At 34.6% G+C, this 21,086-nt stretch overlaps 1 protein-coding gene and 1 non-coding gene across 2 annotated transcripts; both read left to right on the top strand.

Annotated features, from left to right (window-relative positions):
- Positions 1 to 6,517: 6,517 nt before the first annotated feature.
- On the top strand, positions 6,518 to 6,624 carry LOC136231488 (small nucleolar RNA R71). Its single transcript, XR_010689867.1, has one exon. It is a non-coding gene; the product is annotated as a small nucleolar RNA R71 (small nucleolar RNA).
- A 3,722-nt stretch (positions 6,625 to 10,346) lies between these two features.
- Positions 10,347 to 20,666, top strand: LOC136230322 (protein LIKE COV 2-like). The gene is made up of 7 exons (XM_066019368.1): positions 10,347 to 10,556; positions 15,297 to 15,349; positions 15,435 to 15,544; positions 15,780 to 15,947; positions 18,402 to 18,499; positions 20,205 to 20,331; positions 20,425 to 20,666. Exons 1-7 carry the CDS (start codon positions 10,437 to 10,439, stop codon positions 20,514 to 20,516), a joined length of 768 nt encoding a protein of 255 aa, XP_065875440.1. The 5' UTR covers positions 10,347 to 10,436; the 3' UTR covers positions 20,517 to 20,666.
- Positions 20,667 to 21,086: the final 420 nt, after the last annotated feature.

Below are 21,086 nucleotides of genomic sequence, written 5' to 3'. Positions count from 1 at the left end.
ATTAAATGAAAACTTAATTCATTAAAAATAAATCGAGTTACAAAAAGAATTAAATGTGGATATATGTGTGGAAAAAATAGAAAACCATACTAGTTCATGTGAATCCTTTTTATCTTAATTTGAGTTAAGAATCGACCCATATGAAATATGCTAAGTATAGATAATGGATCAAAATAGATATTTAAGAATTGAACTAAATAAAATCTTTATTATATCAACATATGTACAAATAAGGAAAACAAAACAATAATTAATACAAAACAAAATATGTACAAAAATAAAATAAAAAACATAAACTATTCTACATATTCATCCCTATCAAACGGGATTCCTCTAGCCTTAATACGCTCAATTACTAATTGCACGAAAGCTTGACGTTCCGTTGCAGAAAGAAAATGCGGGCCGGCACGAAAGACACGTTTCACAAGTCCTTCGTACTCGAGAAACTCATAGTCAATTGTCGGGAAGAATTCATCATCACTCCAAGGAATATCAATTGTACCCTTGGTACCGAGAATTATTCCACAGATTATATTGCCGAACCCAATCTTCTTATCTTTGGATCGAGAAGCGGCGACAAGACCCTCCATCAGAATTTTGGAAGAATCCACTGTATTTCCCTAGAATACATCCCCAAGGACATACAAATCAGTGTCATGGACTACACTACTGAATGTGCGCCCGAATAAACTGTGACACAGAAATTTGTACAAATACAGCATGGAACTGGAGTGAAAAGACTTATTGTAGGCGAGTTTTGAATTGAATCGCCAAAATCCAGTGAGCATTCTCCAAATATCAGTGGATGTCATGTCTCTTCCAGGATGACGTTTGATTATATCCCTCGGGGGAAAACCAAACCAAGCATGCAACTCGGGATAGCCGAAAGTGAAGATTTCGCCTTCTCGACGAAAACTGAGATGTACTCGTCGTTTATTAGTGAAACGCACGGTACAAAAGAATTTGAGTATCCAGTCGCCTATTATTGGAAATCGCATTTTGGCGAATTTTGTCCACCCTAAGCGTTCCATATAGCGGCTCATGTCATCACTAATTCCAAGTTGGTTGTTAAGGAATTCATCCATATACAACATTCCGGTGAAGAATTTGTAACAGAGATTCCAATAACGCCTACCTTCATCGTGGTTGAAGATAGGAAAAGGCGCCCCATATCGCTTAGATAAGTCTGGGCGTTTGTTGCTTGAGGCAGTAGTGTGCCTTGAAGCGTTGTATTTGGTAGGCATGGTGCAAAGTTTGTGTTACTTTAGCAAAGAACGGTGTTGGCGAAGAAAAAGCAGAGTTCTGACAAAGATGAAATGAATTGTAACAGAACTTGAATCCTCTAGGATTAATTTATAAGAGTTTAAGATGAAAAGAGGTATTGTTTTAATTATGAAAAGGTATAAAATTACACCTTTTGGGAATGAAGAAACTTAAGGTTTCGTTTGTCAAGAGGTTCGTTGAAGGGGTTAGAATGTTTCAGACTTGATAGCGCAGGAAACACGCGTGTCGCGACCGCGAATGGCTAAGCCGCGATCGCGACACGCTGATTTCCTTGCGGAAATCAGGCATCGAAGCTACCTCCCGATTCACGGTAGAGAATTTAAAATTCTCGGTATGAACAAAGAAATCCGAACCTGTTTGGACTATTCTTAAAAAGGGGATTCTCGGCAGAGAATTCTAAATTCTCGGCAGAGAATTTCCTGAAACTTCAAATTCATCTTAATTTCTAAAAATTAAATCTAAAAATCATGAAATAAAAATATTTTATGTATTTAAAGCATAACATAAAGTCATCTAATCATAAAATTTGCATTTAAAATAAAATAAACAAAAATATAAAAAGCAATAAAACAAAATAAACTGGGTAAGAAAAACTGAGTAATTTATACGTCAGACAATCTTGTTACGAACTCAATTCCTAGTTGGGAAATATTTTCGTAATAGATTTTACATCGATTACCATTAACTTTGAATCGAACTCCGGTAGGACATTCCAGTTCTAAAGAACCATAATCGAATGTTTTGATGACTAAATATGGTCCTATCTATCTGGACTTAAGTTTTCCTGGAAATAAACGAAGTCGTGAATTAAATAACATCACTTTATCCCCAACATTAAAGTGTTTAACTTTAATTTTGGCATCGTGCCATTTTTTCACTTTTTCTTTATAAATCTTTGCATTTTCGTAAGATAGATGACGTAACTCATCTAACTCATTCAAATTGAGCAAACGTTTCTTACATGCTTGTTGTAAATCAAAGTTAAGTTCTCTAATAGCCCAATAGGCTTTATGTTCTAATTCGACTGGCAAATGACATGCCTTCCCATACACTAAGCGGTACGGAGTCATTCCTATTGGTGTTTTAAATGCAGTACGGTATGCCCATAACGCATTATTGAGTTTAGAAAACCAATCTTTTCTAGAAGATGAAACTGTTTTCTCGAGAATCCATTTGAGTTCTCTATTTGATATCTTCGCCTGACCATTTGATTGAGGATGGTACGACGTTGATACGCGGTGGCGTACTCCATATTTTTTCATAAGCGTTTCAAAACTCTTGTTTATAAAATGAGTACCACCATCACTAACGATGACTCTTGGACAACCAAATCTACAAAATATATCGTCAAGAAAACTAATGACAACTTTAGAATCGTTCGTCGGGGTTGCAATTGCTTCAACCCACTTTGAAACATAATCAACGGCAACTAATATGTAAGTTTTACCATTAGAAGGGGGAAAAGGTCCCATGAAATCTATTCCCCACATATCGAAAACTTCAACTTCTAATATGGTTGTGAGGGGCATCTCATCTTTCCTTCCTAGATTTCCTGTTCTTTGGCACTTATCACAACGAGTAATAAATGAACGGACGTCCTTAAACATCGTAAGCCAAAAGAAACCACTTTCAAATATTCTAGCTGCTGTCTTGTTAACTCCATTATGTCCTCCATAAGAGCTAGAATGGCATTCCGACATTATGGATTCGTATTCATCTTCACCAATGCATCTCCTAATTATCCCGTCACCACAAGTCTTGAACAAAAAGGGATCTTCCCAAAAATATTGTTTAATATCGAAGAAAAATTTCTTCTTTTGTTGGAAATCTAATCCTTCCGGAACAATATTGGCTGCAAGATAATTAGCAATATCTGCATACCATGCTGACATGTCACTTTTTATTTGATAGAGGTGTTCATCAGGGAAATCATCTCGTATACCGATAGTTTCACCTATAGGACCGTTTTCATCTTCAAGTCTCGATAGATGATCGGCGACAAGGTTTTCTACTCCCTTTTTGTCTTTAATTTCTAAATCAAATTCTTGCAATAATAAAACCCATCTAATTAGACGTGGTTTTGCATCCTTTTTAGCAAATAAATATCTTAATGCTGCATGATCAGTATAAATAATAACTTTTGAACCTAATAAATATGACCTAAACTTGTCACATGCAAAAACTACAACTAACATTTCTTTTTCTGTTGTGGTGTAGGTTAATTGTGCACCAGACAGTGTGTGACTTGCATAATAAATGACATGAAGTTTTTTATCCTTCCTTTGTCCTAAAACACATCCGACAGCTAAGTCACTTGCAGCATACATAATTTCAAAGGGTAAATCCCAATCGGGTTTAGCAATAATAGGTGCACTGACTAAAGCCGTTTTCAATGTTTCGAAAGCTTTAACGCATTCTTCATTAAAATCAAAGGTTGAATCTTTCATGAGTAAATTAGTAAGTGGTTTGGAAATTACAGAAAAATTCTTAATAAATCTTCTGTAAAAACCAGCATGTCCTAAAAAAGATCTTACTCCCTTAATAGTAGTTGGAGGGGGTAATTTCTCTATTACTGAGGTTTTTGCTCTATCTACTTCTAATCCTTTTTCAGATATTTTGTGACCTAAAACAATTCCTTCGTCAACCATGAAATGACATTTTTCCCAGTTTAATACCAAATTTGTTTCTTCACACCTGGACAAAACTTTATCCAAGTTTTCTAGGCACGAATCAAAAGAAGCTCCATAAACTGAAAAATCGTCCATAAAAACTTCCATGATATCTTCAATGAAATCATTAAAAATTGCAGTCATACAACGTTGAAATGTTGCAGGTGCGTTACATAGACCAAAGGGCATTCTCCTATATGCAAATGTTCCGTAAGGACATGTGAAGGTTGTTTTATCTTGGTCATCTGGGTAAATGTATATTTGAAAGAATCCGGAGTAACCATCTAGAAAACAATAGAAAGCATGACCAGCTATCCTTTCGATCAATGAAAGGAAGAGGAAAATGATCTTTCCTAGTTGCTTTATTTAGATTTCTATAATCTATACAAACTCTCCAACCAGTGGTGGTTCGTGTGGGTATTAATTCACCTTCTTCATTCCTTACAACTGTTATGCCTCCCTTTTTAGGTACGCAATGGATTGGACTAACCCATTCACTATCCGAAATAGGGTAGATGATTCCATTGTCCAGAAGTTTAGTAATCTCATTTTTTACTACTTCTTTCATATTCGGATTTAGGCGTCTTTGCCTATCCGCTTTAAGTGGCTTATCTTCTTCTAAGTGAATTCTGTGCATTACAATGCTCGAATTAATACCTTTTAAGTCTGAAATTTGCCAACCCATACTTCATATCCTATTTCTAACAACTTCTTTCAATTTCTCTTCTTTGACTTGTGTTAATTTGTTAGAGATAATAATAGGTAGAGAATCGCCTTCGCCTAAGAAAGCGTACCTCAAATGACTTGGTAATTCTTTAAGTTCTAATTTAGGTGGAACTATAATTGAAGGCAGAACTGGTCCATCTTCTCGAATCAAAGGTTCCGGGTCCTTATCTTCTAGTTCCTCACTCATTATAGGTTCTATTATTTCTTCTTTTTGAACAATGTCATTTACACATTCTTCAATTAAATCAAGTTTCATACAAGCGAAATCCTCCATAGGATATTTCATCGCTTGATTCATATCAAACTCAATCTTATCATCGCCTATTCTTAAAACTACTTTCCCTTCCGACACATCAACTAGAGCACGTCCCGTGTTCATGAACGGTCTACCAAAGATTAGCGGACAGTTTACATCATAAGCAAAATCTAAAATAACGAAATCGGTAGGAAAAATAAATTTGTCAACTTTAACTAAAACATCTTCAATTATACCGTATGGTCTTTTAGTGGTTTGATCCGCTAATTGCAAAACCATATTGGTACGTTTGATATCTTCTTCTAAGCCTAACTTATTAAAAATAGATAATGGCATCAAGTTAATGCTTGCTCCTAAATCACAGAGACAACTGGGAAATTCAATATCTCCCAATTTACACGGAATGGTAAAACATCCGGGATCCTTGAGTTTTGTGGGCAAATTACTTGACACAATTGAACTACAATCTTCAGTTAGTGAAATGGATGAAATTCCTTCCCAACTGATTTTCTTTGAAATTAAATCTTTGATGAATTTACCATAATTGGGAATTTGTGTAATCGCATCCATAAACGTTAAATTAATATGCAAATTCTTAAGTTTGTCTAAAAATATTAAAAGTTGTTTGTCATAGTCCTTATTGCGGACTTTGTGTGGAAAAGGTGGTTTGGGTACAAAAGTTTTTGTTCTAGAGTCAATTGGTGTATCTTTTTTATTTAATGTATCTTCTTTGGGCTTCGGTAAATCAATTCTAGGTAAGGTCGAATTTCCGGGCATTTCCGGGCCTAAGTAGTTTTTCCCTGAACGAAGAGTGATAGCCTTAACATGCTCTTTCGGATTTTCTTCCGTATGGCTTGGAAGACTTCCCTATTTGCGGGATGGAATTGATTTAGCGAGTTGTCCAATTTGAATCTCCAAATTATGGATGCTAGATGATTGGTTTTTAATAAGCTGATCGAATTTATTCTCGATCCGTTTAAAACCATCGTCGTGATTACTTATTTTTCCACTCATAGCATCAATAAATTTATCGATTTTAGAAGATAAAGTGCTAATCGAATCTCTTAATTGATTTTGATAATTAGTAGTACGATTTTGATTAGCATTAACATTATTATTGTCTCTCCAGTTAAAGTTATGATGATTTCTCCATCGAGGATTATATGTATTGGAATAAGGGTTATTATTTTGGTTTTTCCCTTGGACAAAATTTACCTGTTCAATTTCACTCATACCTTCGTAATCCACATCTGTTTGGATTGGCTTACCATTAGAATCACACGGTGCCATAAACCTATCAATTTTGTGCGATAAGGCAGAAAATTGGGCTTGCAACATCGCTACTGGATCAAGATTCACTATACCTTTAACTGATGATGTTGTTGAGGATGATGGTTTCGCTGATGGTACGTGTCCACGTTCCGCGGGCCACATACAGCTGTTGATTGCCATTTCCTCCAAAAGTTCTCTTGCTTGGGCAGATGTTTTCTTCATGAATAACCCTCCAGACATAGCGTCCAATGAACCTCTAGTTGTAGGATTTAGTCCATTGTAAAATGTTTGCATTAAAAGTTCGGCGGGCAATTGGTGGTGTGGGCATAAACGTTGAAGTTCTTTAAAACGTTCCCAAGCCTCATAAAGAGTTTCATTATCATTTTGAGAAAAAGATGTTAACTCTTTAATGACTCTTGTGGTTTTTGCTAAAGGAAATTTTTTTGATAAAAATGCTTGGGCTAATTGCTCCCAAGTCTCAATTGATGCGGCTGGCATAGAAGTTAACCATTCTTTGTCTCGATCCTTCAAAGTAAAAGGAAAAAGGCGAAGTTTGATTGCTTCTGCAGTTACATCAGTAATTTTAAAAGTGTCACAAATTTCTAAGAAATTTGTCAAATGGGTATTAGGATTTTCGTTAGGTAACCCATAAAACGATACATTATTTTGCAACATATTAAGCAACGCAGGCTTAATTTCAAAATGATGTGCATTAATTTGGGGTCTAACTATACTGTTTGTTACACCGGCCACTCTTGGCCTAGCGTAATCCATAAGTGTGGCCATAACTTCTGGCTCGGTAATTTTAGTTTTTATTGGGGTTTTGTTTTTGTTTTTCTTTTCTTTCTTGTTCTTTTTAAGAGTTCTTTCAATTTCTGGGTCAATAGGATCTGGTGACGTGCCTGAACTTCGAGAACTGCGCATGAACTTGAAATTTTGCACGAACCGAAACTACCTACAAAACAGAATTTGAAAAATAAATATGTTAGTAATTGAAAAATAAATAAAATATAAAAGTTTGAATAAGTATGAATAAACCTAGATTCGTAATAAAACACGAAAAATTTAAAATTTTGTCAAAAATTTTGGCGTTCCCCGGCAACGGCGCCAAAAACTTGTTGAGCGATTTCCGCAAGTGCACGGTATACGCTTGTAGTAATAAAAGATATCGATCCCACATGGAACGTTTTTCAACAAAAACTTATTCTGAATCGGTTAAATTTACTTTTAGGTTTATAATATGGAAAAATCGTTTAATCGGTTTTGGTTTTGAAATTGCTAGAATAAGAATTAGATTAGAGTATGAAGATGTTAGAAAATATCTGATTTAAGAATGAATTTGCAAAACAAGAACGTTTTAGTACTTTAGAAAAGTAAACAAGTATATTTGTTTGCATTAAGCAAAGAAAACAACTTTAAACTTTATACGAATTATAAAGATGAAATAAATGATGGAACCTCTAATTAATAGGCTTTGAACGCGATAAAACCCTTATCCGGGATAATTGCCCTTAACCAAATTAAAACTCTACCGAGATAATAATAAGTGTTCAACAAAGTTTCCTTGTAAAGATTTTGAATTAAACTACGTTTTAATGAAAACACCAGCAGTCACTTTAGTGGATTGGTTACCATAAGTGCTGCATAAAAATCTATCGAATAGAACGGACTTTATTAGATGAAATATAAATTGATACAAGTTTACAGAGAACATGGAGCATGTAAACATTCGACGGCGTGCAAGTGAACGGGTTGTCAATCCTTTCCTTGGGTTTCGTTAGAGTTTGTCAGGCTCAGGGGCGGATCCTCTACTCAATCTTCTCGTTGAATCTTCGTAATAGAGACTGGGTCGGTCTACTACCAAAATGTAAACTAAATTGGAATAATGTCTAAACGCTACTGAGTTTGTTATTATTTAGTAAACAATGTGTGTACATCATATTGCTTTTTACAGAATCGAAATCTAACTTCTGAATCACTTGACTCAGAATTTCTGCATAAATTCTATACTAATCTCTTTTTTCTACACATATCACACTATCCATCAACTCTTTATTTATAGATGTTGAAGAGTCTTGATTGAAGTGTCGTGTCCGTTGTGAAGGATCGTGTCCGTTGCGAAGGATCGTGTCCGCTGCGAAAGATCGTGTCCGCTGCGAAAGGACGTCTTTATCCACCCGAACGATCGCGTTTCGTCGAAAACGAAAGTGTGTAACTAGGCTTCTAAAATCTCCTGCTCGTACCGAGAATATTAAATTCTCTACCGAGAATGGGGGAGCAACAATTTGGTCTTCGAATGAAGGGAAAGAGGGTTGAGGAACGCGTGTCGCGACCGAGAATGTGGGGGCCGCGGTCGCGACACGGAGCGTTTTTCACCTCTCCGGCTTTCGTTCATGTCCTCGACTTGGCGTTATTAATTTTCGTCGTCTTCGACTCCTTTTGTAGGGTTTTTCTTCTATTTTTGAGCTCTTTTTACTCCTATTTGGATTTTACCAAATATTTATGTACCTTGCATGAAAGAAACATATTCGGGAGTAAAAGTATTCTAAATAGGTATAAATAACATAAATTCGTAGCAATATTGATGTAATTACTAATGATATTTTAAGTATATTTTGGGCTTAATATTTGGATTGGTGACATGATTGATTATAGTCCGTGTTTCCTTACTAGCACATTTTTTCACACAAGTATAGAAGCAATTCAGTGGGCTAAAAATGTGGCAATTAAAAATGGTTTGAGATTGTTATTTCTTCGCACAAACACGACGGAACACAAAAGCTTCTAAGATGTTCACGTGGCGAACAATATAGAGGAAATACGAATCCTTTAGAAGATGATTCACGTAGGAAAACTAAAACTAAGGCGTGTGGGTGTAATTCTCGGCTTAAAGTCAAACAGTTACAAGATTTTTATCCACAGGGACACCAACAGATGAGCAGACTTAGTCCTGCATCGAAACAAATTGTGCGTGGAATGAGTTCGTATCAAACAAAGTCGTGTGCTATTATGACGACACTTCGTAAGCAACATCCCGAAGACAACCCAACAATAAAGCACGTGTATAATTACAGAGACCGATTGAGGAAGGATGAGTTTGAGGGTAGAGATATGATTAGTCAGTTTTTCCATCTTGTTGTGGAGAATAATTATGCTCATTCTACTCTTGCTGATCCGGAAACAGGTGTGTTAACTCATGTATTTATGACACATCCATCTTCTGTTGAGTTATTTCGGATATATTACTGGTATATTATGGCACATCCGCCTCTGGGCCCGTCCATGCTAAAAGGATGGCGGATCCTGGACCCGCCATACTTAAGAGAGTGGCGGGTCCTGGACCCGCCATTCTTTACGAATTGAAGGGTCCTGGACCCACCTAGGCAAAATCAGAATTTCTGATTTTGCCAGAAATTTTTTAAGTATTTTTTTAAACAAAATTAAAAACTTACCGGGGTAATAAAAAAGCCTTTTCCTCTGCCTCCACGACACGCCATTAATTATTGTTCGGGTTTAAGGTTGAAATGAGGAGAGAAAAGTGTGAGGGGGGGTTTGAACTATTTTTTTCAAATATAAGGTGAGGGGCTAATATGTCATTTAGGGTTTGAGTGGATGAAGGGTAGGAAATGGTAGATAAGGGTAGGAAAAGTTAAAAAAAAAGGAAAGGAAGGGTAATTTCTAACCTTTCAAAACCCACTAAATTGGTGGGTTGAAAATTATATGAAATTTCTTAAAAAAAACTCTTCAAAACCCTTCCATTACCCTTATTCTTCTAAGTTTTTTTTTTTTTTTTTTGTGTTTCAGAAATTGGTTTGTAAAAACCCTTACTAACCCTCCCCTTTCAAATAAGGGTTTCTATCAACCTTACTAACCATTTCCTTATTAACCTCTCTAAACCCCATCCAATGAAGCCCTTAGAAGACGGTAAATAGGAAAAAAGAGGCGATAAATAGCAATTCACCATTTAAATCGACAAATCATAAGTACTATTTTTTTTTCTTTATAAGAAAAATACATTATTAAAAAAAAAGAGAGAGATGGGGCACAAAAACAACAGAAAAGAGGGATTGCTTTTGGATCTGAAAAATAAAAATTGAATTACCAATTTTAAAAACCCGATTTTGCTTATTTAATAAGGAAGTGTTACTGTTAAAAGAAAATACGATAGGTTGTTCCACTTCAGTCGCCTTCATTTTCTCCTTCTTCCCATTTTTTCTCTCCCAACTCCAATGGCCGAACATAAGGAAGAATCCTCTTCTATTCCGTTGACTCATCTCGACAATGATGGAGAAGATCCCGAGGATCCGGCCAAGTCTCCCCCTTCTTCTTCCAATTCCTCCACTCGTGAGGTTTGTTTTCAATTCTCCACCTTTTTATCTTTAACTTCTTTTTTTCAAGTGATCTTTTTGTTTAGATTGGCTACCATTCTACATTATATTCACCAGTCCCGGGATCTGTTCCTGGATTTACTCCAATTTACAGCTCTCTTTCTTTTATGCATAATTTCTGATGATACTACTGTTATTTTGTTTTGAAATCGCTGGTGATGCGATTTGCTGCGCAATTAAGATTTGGAGAGTGATATGCACAAAATTCACGGATAATTTGACATTTAACATCGAATCGTGAGAACTGGTGATGCTTTATTGCGACTTCAAGAATAACAATTTTTACACGTTAATTAAGATATTCTAAGAATCCCGAGAGCTGGGAGTTATTCAGTAGTAGAATGCTTTGTCCTGCTTTCCTGTCTGGACGTTAGGAAACGGAGAATTAAAGCTAATAATATCAGCATAACGTAACATTTATTTCTTATACCTCCTATAAAGTTTTCGGTGGATGGGATCATAATGTGAATGTGTCTTAGATGTCCATTCTTTATTTTCAACCCAATTACCCTTTCTAAGCTGTTATGATATAATAATTGGATTATGAGAGGGTGTTATCAAATTGGTTTTGTTATATCTGTAATGTAGTGTAGATGATTATGATATGAAGTGATGTCTATTTTACTAGCTCTGGTATAGAAGAGAGCATGACCTAATTTAGTAGATAATCTATGAATAGCAGGAGATGGAAGAAAAAAAAAAACTTATGTGGTATACATAATTAAAAAGCTCCCTCTCTTCACAACCTATTCTAGTTACATTGTTCAACAATTCATACTAATTGTTTAGATTAATTAATTATTATTCAATTGAGCAAAGAAAAGCTTATTTAACTTGGGAATGTAAGTCTTTTTATCCTTCCACAAGCTAAACACCTGGTCATCTAAGTACCTTGCATATTAAATTAATAAATTCTAATTATAACTTTGGGATTTCCCAAGTATTTTAGAAACTCTCTGTCTATAGAGACATACGCTCCTTATGCATGTATCATTTTTGAGGTTTTATACGCATGAGGGCAAGAAATTTCATTCTTCTTTTTAAGATAATGCTGATATTGCCCATCTAGATTAGTATAAACAGGTATAATAGATAGTTATCACTATAAGCAGTTTGATATGTATTAGAGCTGCTTATAGTAGGATGAAATGTTTGACTATCCAGTTTTAGGGTTTAATGACCTATTTGATTCAGAAACAGGGTTGGGACTTTGCAGCTATTGGCTAGTTGTTCCTAGAATGCAGCTGTGACTTGTGGCTACAGGCTAGTTACAGTATTGGACAGCATAATGGTTGGAATTATAATTAGATTGGAAAATAACCAAAAGTTATCTGCCTTTTATATCTCACTTGATGCCATAGTAGTGTCAGGATTAGGGATTCTGACTTTAGATTTAGGAATAGAAATTTAAGGAATGAGGTGAGAAAGAGAGAAAGAGAGAAAGAAGAGAGGAAGTGCAGAGAATTAGAGAAAGTAGAAGGAAATTGATAATATTCTCATTTGATACCCAACTTGTATTGTAGGAGGTCGTGACCTCTTATAGCAGAAGATACTGCTGAGGTGGCAGGCCAATACAAATTACAGCTGTGAAATCTACAGCTAGTAACTAACTAATTCCTCCATATACTAAAGGAAAAAATAACAATAAAACAACAAGAATTAACTATCACCCACATAATAAAAGCATGACAGAAATATGAAATTGATACTTAGAACCTGATATCTAATTTTCTCTTTTCAACCCTCCAATGTTGTGACAAGTAGTTATATGTGCATATATCTAAATTAAAAATATTAATATGTAATTCAAAAACTTTAAACTTGTATTAATTGGTTCGTTTGTAATTTTCATTAAATCCAATTGCTTTCTTGGTCACAACAGATGGTTGAATTTTAAAGCTAAAGTTTTTTGCTTTCATAGCTTAAATGGTTGAAATAGGTGCTGCAGGTGTTTCTTAATAATTCTGTTTTAGTGAAATGGGTAATTGGGTATTAATCCCTATGCTTGTAAGAGCTTCTCTAAACTTTCATGGAAATCATGTTAAATGAAAGCTTCAGACTTATTGTTTTGAAGACTGTTTAAGAGTGCTAGCAAGTTGCATATGACAGAAAATAGAAAATCAATTTTATCAACAACATTGTATTAAAAATTTTGTTTGGAAGTCACCTGAACTGAATGGGCTTTTGTAATAGAATTGCATGGAGTATTACAATCATAGATCTAGGGCCAGTAGGAAATATAGGAATATAAACTCCTCGAAGGTTGACATCTTGGTTTGTGAGTGATAGTTCTAGTTTGACCAGACATTGTGCTGATGTAAAGTAATATCTGTAATCATTTGTTGCAAGAATCTATCTTTCCTCCTTAATAATTAGATATAGGTGTTGTTGATCCCTGGGCCTATTTTGTGCCAAGTTAGTGCGTAATCAAATAAGCTGCCAAAGTTAAGCCTTTAGGCACCGTTTGGAACAAAATCACTCAAAATAAATGAATTTAATTGAATTCATACATGATTTATAATTCTATCATATTAGCTTGTTTTCTAAAGAAATGATTGAATTCTTTCATTTTCATTTGTTTCTTGTCAGCTATTAATATGAAGTGGACCTTTAACTATCAGCTTGAGCTTTTACTTGAGTTGGTTCTATGACATGGTATCAGAGTCAGTTTGACCAAGTGGTCTATTCGCCTGTGGGTTTGGTCAGATATTAATATGGAGTGGATCTTGAACTTTCAGCTTGAGCTTTTAGTTGAGTTGATTCCATTGAATCCTTTCATTTTCATTTGTTTCTAAACAAGAGATTTAAGAAAATAGACTTCAACTGGACTGAATTCCTTCGAGGTCCATCCAAATGAAGGTTTCCAAACAAGGGGTTAATTATATCTAAAGATACATGCCCATTCTACATTTTAGTGGAAATTTCATTAACAAACAGGGATAACAGAATAACTCTAGATTTCTTCGTCTAAAATGCTCTATACCATGTCAAACAACCATTTAACTCAAAAGGTTAAGCTGGTAAGATTCCAAGAATTGTTTTTATCATCTTTGACAAAATTGATTTCATTAGCAATTCTTTTAAATGTGATTTTACTAGTTTGCCTGAAAGCTTGAAGTTTGACTCAAGTGTCATCGAATAGGAATTTTTGGGCATTGTGATGAATGTGACTAGGTTGATATTCATGAATATCGAAAATGGAAATTTTTTCCTCACGGATATGTTGCAATTCTTAAGAAATAAATAGTCAAGATAATTTATCTGCTTGTTTGAATTGCCCAAAAGGTTTAGGTTTAAATGCTGCAAGGCACTGTTGCACTTTGGTTGAGAACTTGTATAAAAAGGGCCAACTATTGGAGAATGCATTTGCATTTTGATGACCCAAACTTTTGAGTGATGTGTACATCAAATGAAGCTCAAGTGTTTTATCCTCCCCATCACATAACTACGATATTCATGTCAATATGTTGACTCTGAGAATGACCCTTTATTACTAGGTATACTGTTGCTGTCTGATGGTAACAGTGTTCATACGCCTGAAATAAAACATTATTCTGCATCACAAGTGAGACTAGACATCCATCTGCTATATGTTCTGAGCTACAGATATATGTAGTTTGTCCATATTTAATAATGTGATAACAAGGGCATTGGCAATGGTGGCTTGACATAGTTGGTGGATTTGAAGCGCAAATAGCAAGATAAAATGGTGCCAGGTATGCTTTGACAGAAATTTATTTGGACTAGAAGGAAGTGATTGTATCTTTCTTGTTCAGAGCCGATGCGAGTCATGTGACTAGAACTTAGAGATATCATACCAGTCATTAGCTACAAAGGTGAGTAGAGTTTCAGACGAGGCAGTGAAGAACATGGGCTTGGCCTGGATTTGGGGAAGTGTTGGTGCTACATAGCCCAATTCACAACTATTGAGCTCGATTACTGCAACTCATAGTCATAGTAACAAGCACCACTATAAACAGAGAGCATAGGGACATTTTATTTTTGTAGTTAGGATTAAAGCAACCTAATCTTTGCACAGTAAATCTGTTCTTAATCTTTAAAATGGTCCTTGATATGAGAGGAAGTGGAAGGACCTTATTTGTATTCAAAATAATGTTTGTGGCTGTTTACAGTTTTATACTCTAAATTAGTATGACATAGTTCTTGTTAAGTTGACTCAACGTGTGTAGACAAGTGAGGTGTGCTTCTTTCAAAAGGCTGTTAGAGACACTGGATGCTGCTTAGCATTTTCTGTGAGAAGAGCACTCCCATATGAAGTTATGAGCAAAAGCAACTAAAATTGCTAGGTGCATTTAGATTATGTGGCCATAGAATTTGAAATTCTGAAAGCCTCTGAAAATAATGCTATTAAAAATAAATTGAAAGAATTACCTCAATTATTGGAAAGGAAGCTTCTAGTATTTCTCCACCCCAATAATTGTTGAAGCAACTCCAATTTTTTTTGGGGAAATATTACTTTGATGGAAAACTTTGTCAGGTGCATATGGAAATCTGAGATCCAGAGCTTGAAACAAGAAATAAACACAACTCATAAAGTTTATGCACAAGTTAAAATGAAATTAATATTCAAATTGGGTCTTGTTCAGGCCTGTGTTCTCATTTTTGTAAATTTCTGAGGTTTATTAAAAGTAACAGTTGCAATTTTTGATGCATAATGTTCCTGTTAATTTTTTTTCGCAGGCTTGCTGTTTTGTACTCCAAAGTTGGGTGTCAAAGAAGTTCATGACCGGATGGTGAGACATGTTACTGTTAGATTAGATGTTCTAAACCTCTTTGGATCTTTCAATCATAACATTGGGTTGAATTGTGAAATTGCAGTGTTGTACTGTTCCCCATAGCTGTGACATTCTTTATTACATGGTGGCTTATGCAATTTATTGATGGTTTCTTCAGTCCAATTTATGAACGGCTTGGCATTGACATTTTTGGTACGTAAATCATATTCTTCAGAATGTTTTAGTGTTGCAGCATCTTCAAGATTTATTATGTATCTTGAATTACACAAATAGCCTATTTTCACGAGAAGGCACACAATTTAAACACTTAATTGCAGAAAATAGAGAAATTGATTAGAATTCAAATGTCATGTACATATATATATATGTATATATATATATACTGCATGTGCTCTATATGATCTCAGAATACTTATCCATCATGCAGGACTTGGATTTGTGACATCTCTGGTGTTTGTATTCTTGGTTGGGGTTTTTGTATCATCGTGGATAGGCTCCACTGTTTTCTGGCTTGGGGAGTGGTTCATTAAGCAAATGCCCTTTGTAAAGCACTTGTATTCATCAACCAAACAAATCAGTGCTGCCATTTCTCCAGGTATTAGACATTTCTTTATAGAATTTTATGAACATATCTGTAAATGCAGGAGTATAAGAAGTTTGTGTATATGCAAGTTATTTTACACTGTACTTGTATATGTCGGCCATGGTTTTACTGTGAACATGTGAATTTGACATATTATTAATACTTTTATTGTCTAAACTCATGGACTGTATTCACACTTCTTTATTTGTGGGTTCTATGCTACATGTGCGAGTAATTTACAACTATGATACCTAAACTTTTCCCTGTTTCAAACTTTGGTACCAAGATTTCATTTTGTCACAAAAAATACCCGAACTTAGGATGACTGGACAATATAGTATTCATGACCTGCTACAACCGGTTAACTATTAAAAATGATAACGTTGCATAGTTTGCCTAGGTATTCAATTTAAATGTGGGACGCACCTCAATTGTAAATACAATTTTTCCCTTTCTTTCAATCCCTAACTTTCCATTTCCATTATTCTCTCTCTATAATATGGTTTCTTCCTCCTTGAATGCCTAAAAATCTCAAGAATTCTTCCAATGAGCTGTTCTATCCTTCACCAATCTCCTCATACTGGATATTACATGTCAATTCCCAGAATCTCAAGAATGCCTAAAAATCAAAGAAATCCCAAAATCGGCCAACAAGTTTGGTTCGTGGTCTGGGTTAGGTCGTCGTCCTCTCCTCTCTCAGTAGACGATTTGTATTTTTCTGTTTTGATTTTGATTTGTATTTTCTTTTCATTCAAAGAAAAGATGGGCTGATCTTCTTCATTTGAAACTGGGACCAACCTGCTTTCAGTTGGCAATGGAGAGCTGTGACACAGTTCTCTAGTTATCCCTAACACTGCCCAGTGAATCGCCAAGGATACAGGCTACATCCCATCTGATCTCGGCACCTAATTCAAGTGGTGCTTCAGTTAATGTGGCTGTTGATTTGAAAAATCTCCAGAATTTGGTTCGTCCTGTGGCTGTTAACTAATCCTCTTGCTGGGACACAAGGAATCAGCTGGGTTTCAAAAGTAAATCCAGGATTTGATTTTGGTGGCCTGTTTTGGTTTTGATCGTCCTATTCTTTCTCTTTTTCTGGGTTTTGATTTGTATTTTTAGGTTTTAGTTTTTTTATTTTATGGGTAAAATTAGAGAAGAGAAGAAAAGAATAACAGAGAAGAGAGGATAAGAACAGGAGAGAGAGTGAAAGGGAGAAAGAATTCAAAGGGTGAAAAAGACTTTACATGTGAAGTGAGACCATTTTCTAAGTTTAAAAGGGTCAAAGTGGTGACTTGTCACATTGACCGGTCATTAATCAGTCATATGTATTATATTGTCCAGTCACCGTTGAGTTCGGGTATTTTTTTGTGACAGTGAAATCTAGGTACCAAAGTGTGAAACATGGTAAAGTTCAGATACCATAGCTGTAATTTACTCATGTGCCAAGGAAGTTTTTCTGCAATTTGATTTATCTGCTGCATAGTAAAAACACCGTTAAAGTGTTGTTGTAGTGAATGATGACTTGATCTATTTAAGTTTGATTTCTTCCCTAGCCTGGAACATAGTTGTCAAAGACTCGTGAATCGAAAGTCTCATTTTATGAATCGTGACTCGTGTTCGGTTCCAATCTTAATATTATAAAAAATAAAATATTTACCATATTGAACTTAAAATATTAGTCTAGAAATGCAATTTTAATTTAAAAAAGTCATATAAACTAATTACTTAAAATTCAAATTCAAATCTAATGCAATCCTAAATAAAATTAATTATATTTGTGTATGTAAATAGAATTTGGAAAGTTGTGTGAGTCTTAACTTTCAATGTAATCTTTATCTGTATTGTTTCTTTGAATTTGAATTATTGATTTTTATAATTTTTTGTTCATTTACTTTAATTCTTATTGGTTGTACGGGTGGCACAAAAGTCATTCATGAATCTTATATTTAATGGAACTGTACAGATTCCAAAAGACTTGATTGCTGCCATTTTTTTCTTCACATTCGAGAGAATCGTTAGAACGGGACGATTCGGCCGATTCACCACCGAGTCGTCCGATTCACCACCGATTCTGGACATTTCCGATTCTACCTATAGAGTCGACTCGAAATGGAGCCGACTCGAATGGAATCTTATGATTCAAACAACTATAGTCTGGAATCTCTATATGATTTATATATTTTTTCAATTCATTGTTGAGCTTTAATGTCTTTTGTTTCCTATCATGATAGACAAGTCAGTTAATTTGACAGTTCAAAATCGACGTGTTTCAAAATCTTAATCCTTTTTTCTCCTTTCAGTTTTTTGAGATGCTTTTTTAATGTTATTATGATGGATCATTATGAAAATATTATAGTTGTTGGATCCTCTTATTTTTGTTTTTGCATTTGTATCATGGTTTTATTTCCTAGAAGTTGTTACATTGGTTAAGGCTGGTCAAACTAAATTTATATCTCTATCTCTCCATAGGTCAGAATACCACAGCCCTTAAAGAGGTTGCAATTATACGCCATCCCCGTGTTGGTGAATATGCATTTGGTTTTATCACATCAACAGTCATTCTTCAGGTATTTTTTCCATTATGAGGTTTTTCTTCTGCAAAATAAGTGATTTCTTTTATCTTTATGCAAGACTAGTCTGAATCAAGTCTCAGGTAGATGCCTTTTAATTCATATAGTCCATCTATCTAGTGTTGTGAATATAACACTAAACTCCTATTGGGACATTGGATCACAGTAACATATGCAATATATTTGCTTCATTTTTCCTCTGAAGATCAGAGTTGGTGGATTAATTCTCAAGCCCTTTATTACTGAACCAATACATCTTATGTCTCATATCCTTTGTTCAAAGTGCTTTATAGGATGTCACTACTCACTAGTATTAGCCAGAATTAGTTGGAAATGATTTATATGCTCCTCTCTGCATATCTTCCATTTATTGTTAATTCCCTAATGTATTTCCTAGCATCGATTGTTGTACTCTCAGTGCAAGAAAAGAGATGCCCTATCTAGTTGCATGGTCCCATAAGATGCTTTTTCCATCCCCTTTTTATCTGATTTTTTTATTCAGATTATTCATTTCTTTGTATTTGCCCAAAAATTATAGTTGGCTGTAGAACCTTGGCACTGTGAAACATAATCTATGGTTTGGATCTCTGGAAATAAAAGGGTGCTGATAACAATGTTGCTATTAACATTTGATCTCTCTTCATAGGTATTCCTTTTTTTTTTTTTATTTTGTCCTGATTAGTTGGCACTTTGCTTGTTAGTAGTCATCATAGCATTAGCATATGAACATGTGATTGTTCTTCTCTGAAAGTTTCCCATGCAATATTGATACCCCCTGTTCTCTTTCTAAAATGTTTTCTTGCCATGCAAGTCAATTTGTGCTGATTGAGTTTTGCATTTAAAATGTTGTTTGAGAAAGTGCTCTTTAGGCTCTGCAAAACCTTCTCAAATGTTAAGTAAGAAATTTAAACATTACATGAAGGGTTGAAAGTGATAGAAACAAGCTACAATAGGTTTTTGGTTTATTTGCATGGGTTAACTGATAGTTTACTTGAAAATGTTTGATAAGCTGTGAAAATCGATAGTCGATAGGATTGCTTTAAGAAGCACTCTCTCCATTTTGAAATATATGTCGTTTAAGACAATATTTTGTAAATTAAGAAGTTATTAAATAAGGCTTTAAAAAACAATACTACCCCATAATCTCCTCTTTGATGACTAATTCTCTCGCAATATTCACTCTATTCTTATTAATTACAATACAATTAAAAATAGATAAATTTGTAGAAGGGCGCAATCTCCTCTCTATTCTCACCTAATATTCTCTCATAAACTTCCATATTCTTGGAAAGATCTGTTATTAAAGGGAGAATTTTTAGCAAGGGAAAAAATGAGAAAACGAGTGAAATTATGATTCAGAAAATTTCTCCCTCCCTTAAATGACATAATTCAGAATGGAGGGAGTTGCTGTTTCTTAACTAATGAAAACCCTCTGAATTTTAAATGCATTGTTAATCCCGTTTACAATAGATCCCTCATTCTTTTATTTTCAATATAATTGAATACTTCTAAAATTTTCACATTCATTTACCAAATACTTGAATCAAGCAGGACCATTGTCTGTAATTCTTAGATCTAACAGGAAAGGAAATTTGATTGTTTGTTACGTAGATTGTGCATAATGAAAATACAATAACTTGTGTTGATTTGTGGTCTAGGTTGTAATTATAATTTGTTTGTGATGTTTGGATTGGGAATGCAGAAAGAAAATGAGGATGAAGAGTTATGTAGTGTTTTTGTGCCGACAAACCATCTATATATTGGTGATATATTCCTTGTGAACTCAAAGGATGTCATCAGACCAAACCTGTCAATCCGAGAAGGGATAGGTATGCATCTTTCTTTGTTTTTTCTTCTTATAATCCTTAAATCTCTCTCAGTTACCCAGAAGTTTACTTGTTTATGTATTTGGTTTGAAGCAGAGATCATAGTTTCTGGAGGTGTGACAATGCCACAAGTGATTACGCCATTGGCTCGACAAAGTGAAAGAATTGCTTTGAATAGGATTGTTTAACGAAAACAAAAGATAATAGTCAGCTAGTGAGTGTAGTTTCAAATTCAGGTGTTGTATAAGTTTTCAATTAAATTCTTCAATACCCAACTTCACTCTTTCTTGTAATTATTCCTTTTCTTTTCAATACATATTGAACTTGTTTCCTTTGAATTTTTACATTGCATCGTAGTCAGTATAGACAGATTTTTTTTGAAGAAATTTAGATATCCTGAGGCCCCTGATCTTTCATTGTTTGGTGCATTAAGCCTTCGATCTTTCATTTAGACACATTGAGCTCCCGATCTTTCATTGTTTAGTGTATTAAGCTCTCGATCTTTCATTTAGACACATTGATCTCTTGACCTTTCATATATGAGTGTATTAGGCTCTTCCATAAATCAATTCATATATAAGTTTATTAAGAGTCTGTTTGATTCATCTGTTAGCGAATAAATGTTGTTGTTGATGTTAGCTATTTGCGGTTGTAATATGCTGTTTGTTGTTGTTGTTGACTATTTGTTATTATTTGTTTAATTATTAGTGTTTGGTAAAATTATATTGAACTGTTGCTGTTAGTATTTAAAATGTCTA

This window comes from Euphorbia lathyris, chromosome 5 (assembly GCF_963576675.1).
Source record: "Euphorbia lathyris chromosome 5, ddEupLath1.1, whole genome shotgun sequence".
NCBI classification, from domain to species: Eukaryota; Viridiplantae; Streptophyta; class Magnoliopsida; order Malpighiales; family Euphorbiaceae; genus Euphorbia; species Euphorbia lathyris.
Note: the sequence above shows the minus strand (reverse complement) of the source record. Positions and strands in the feature narration are given on the sequence as shown.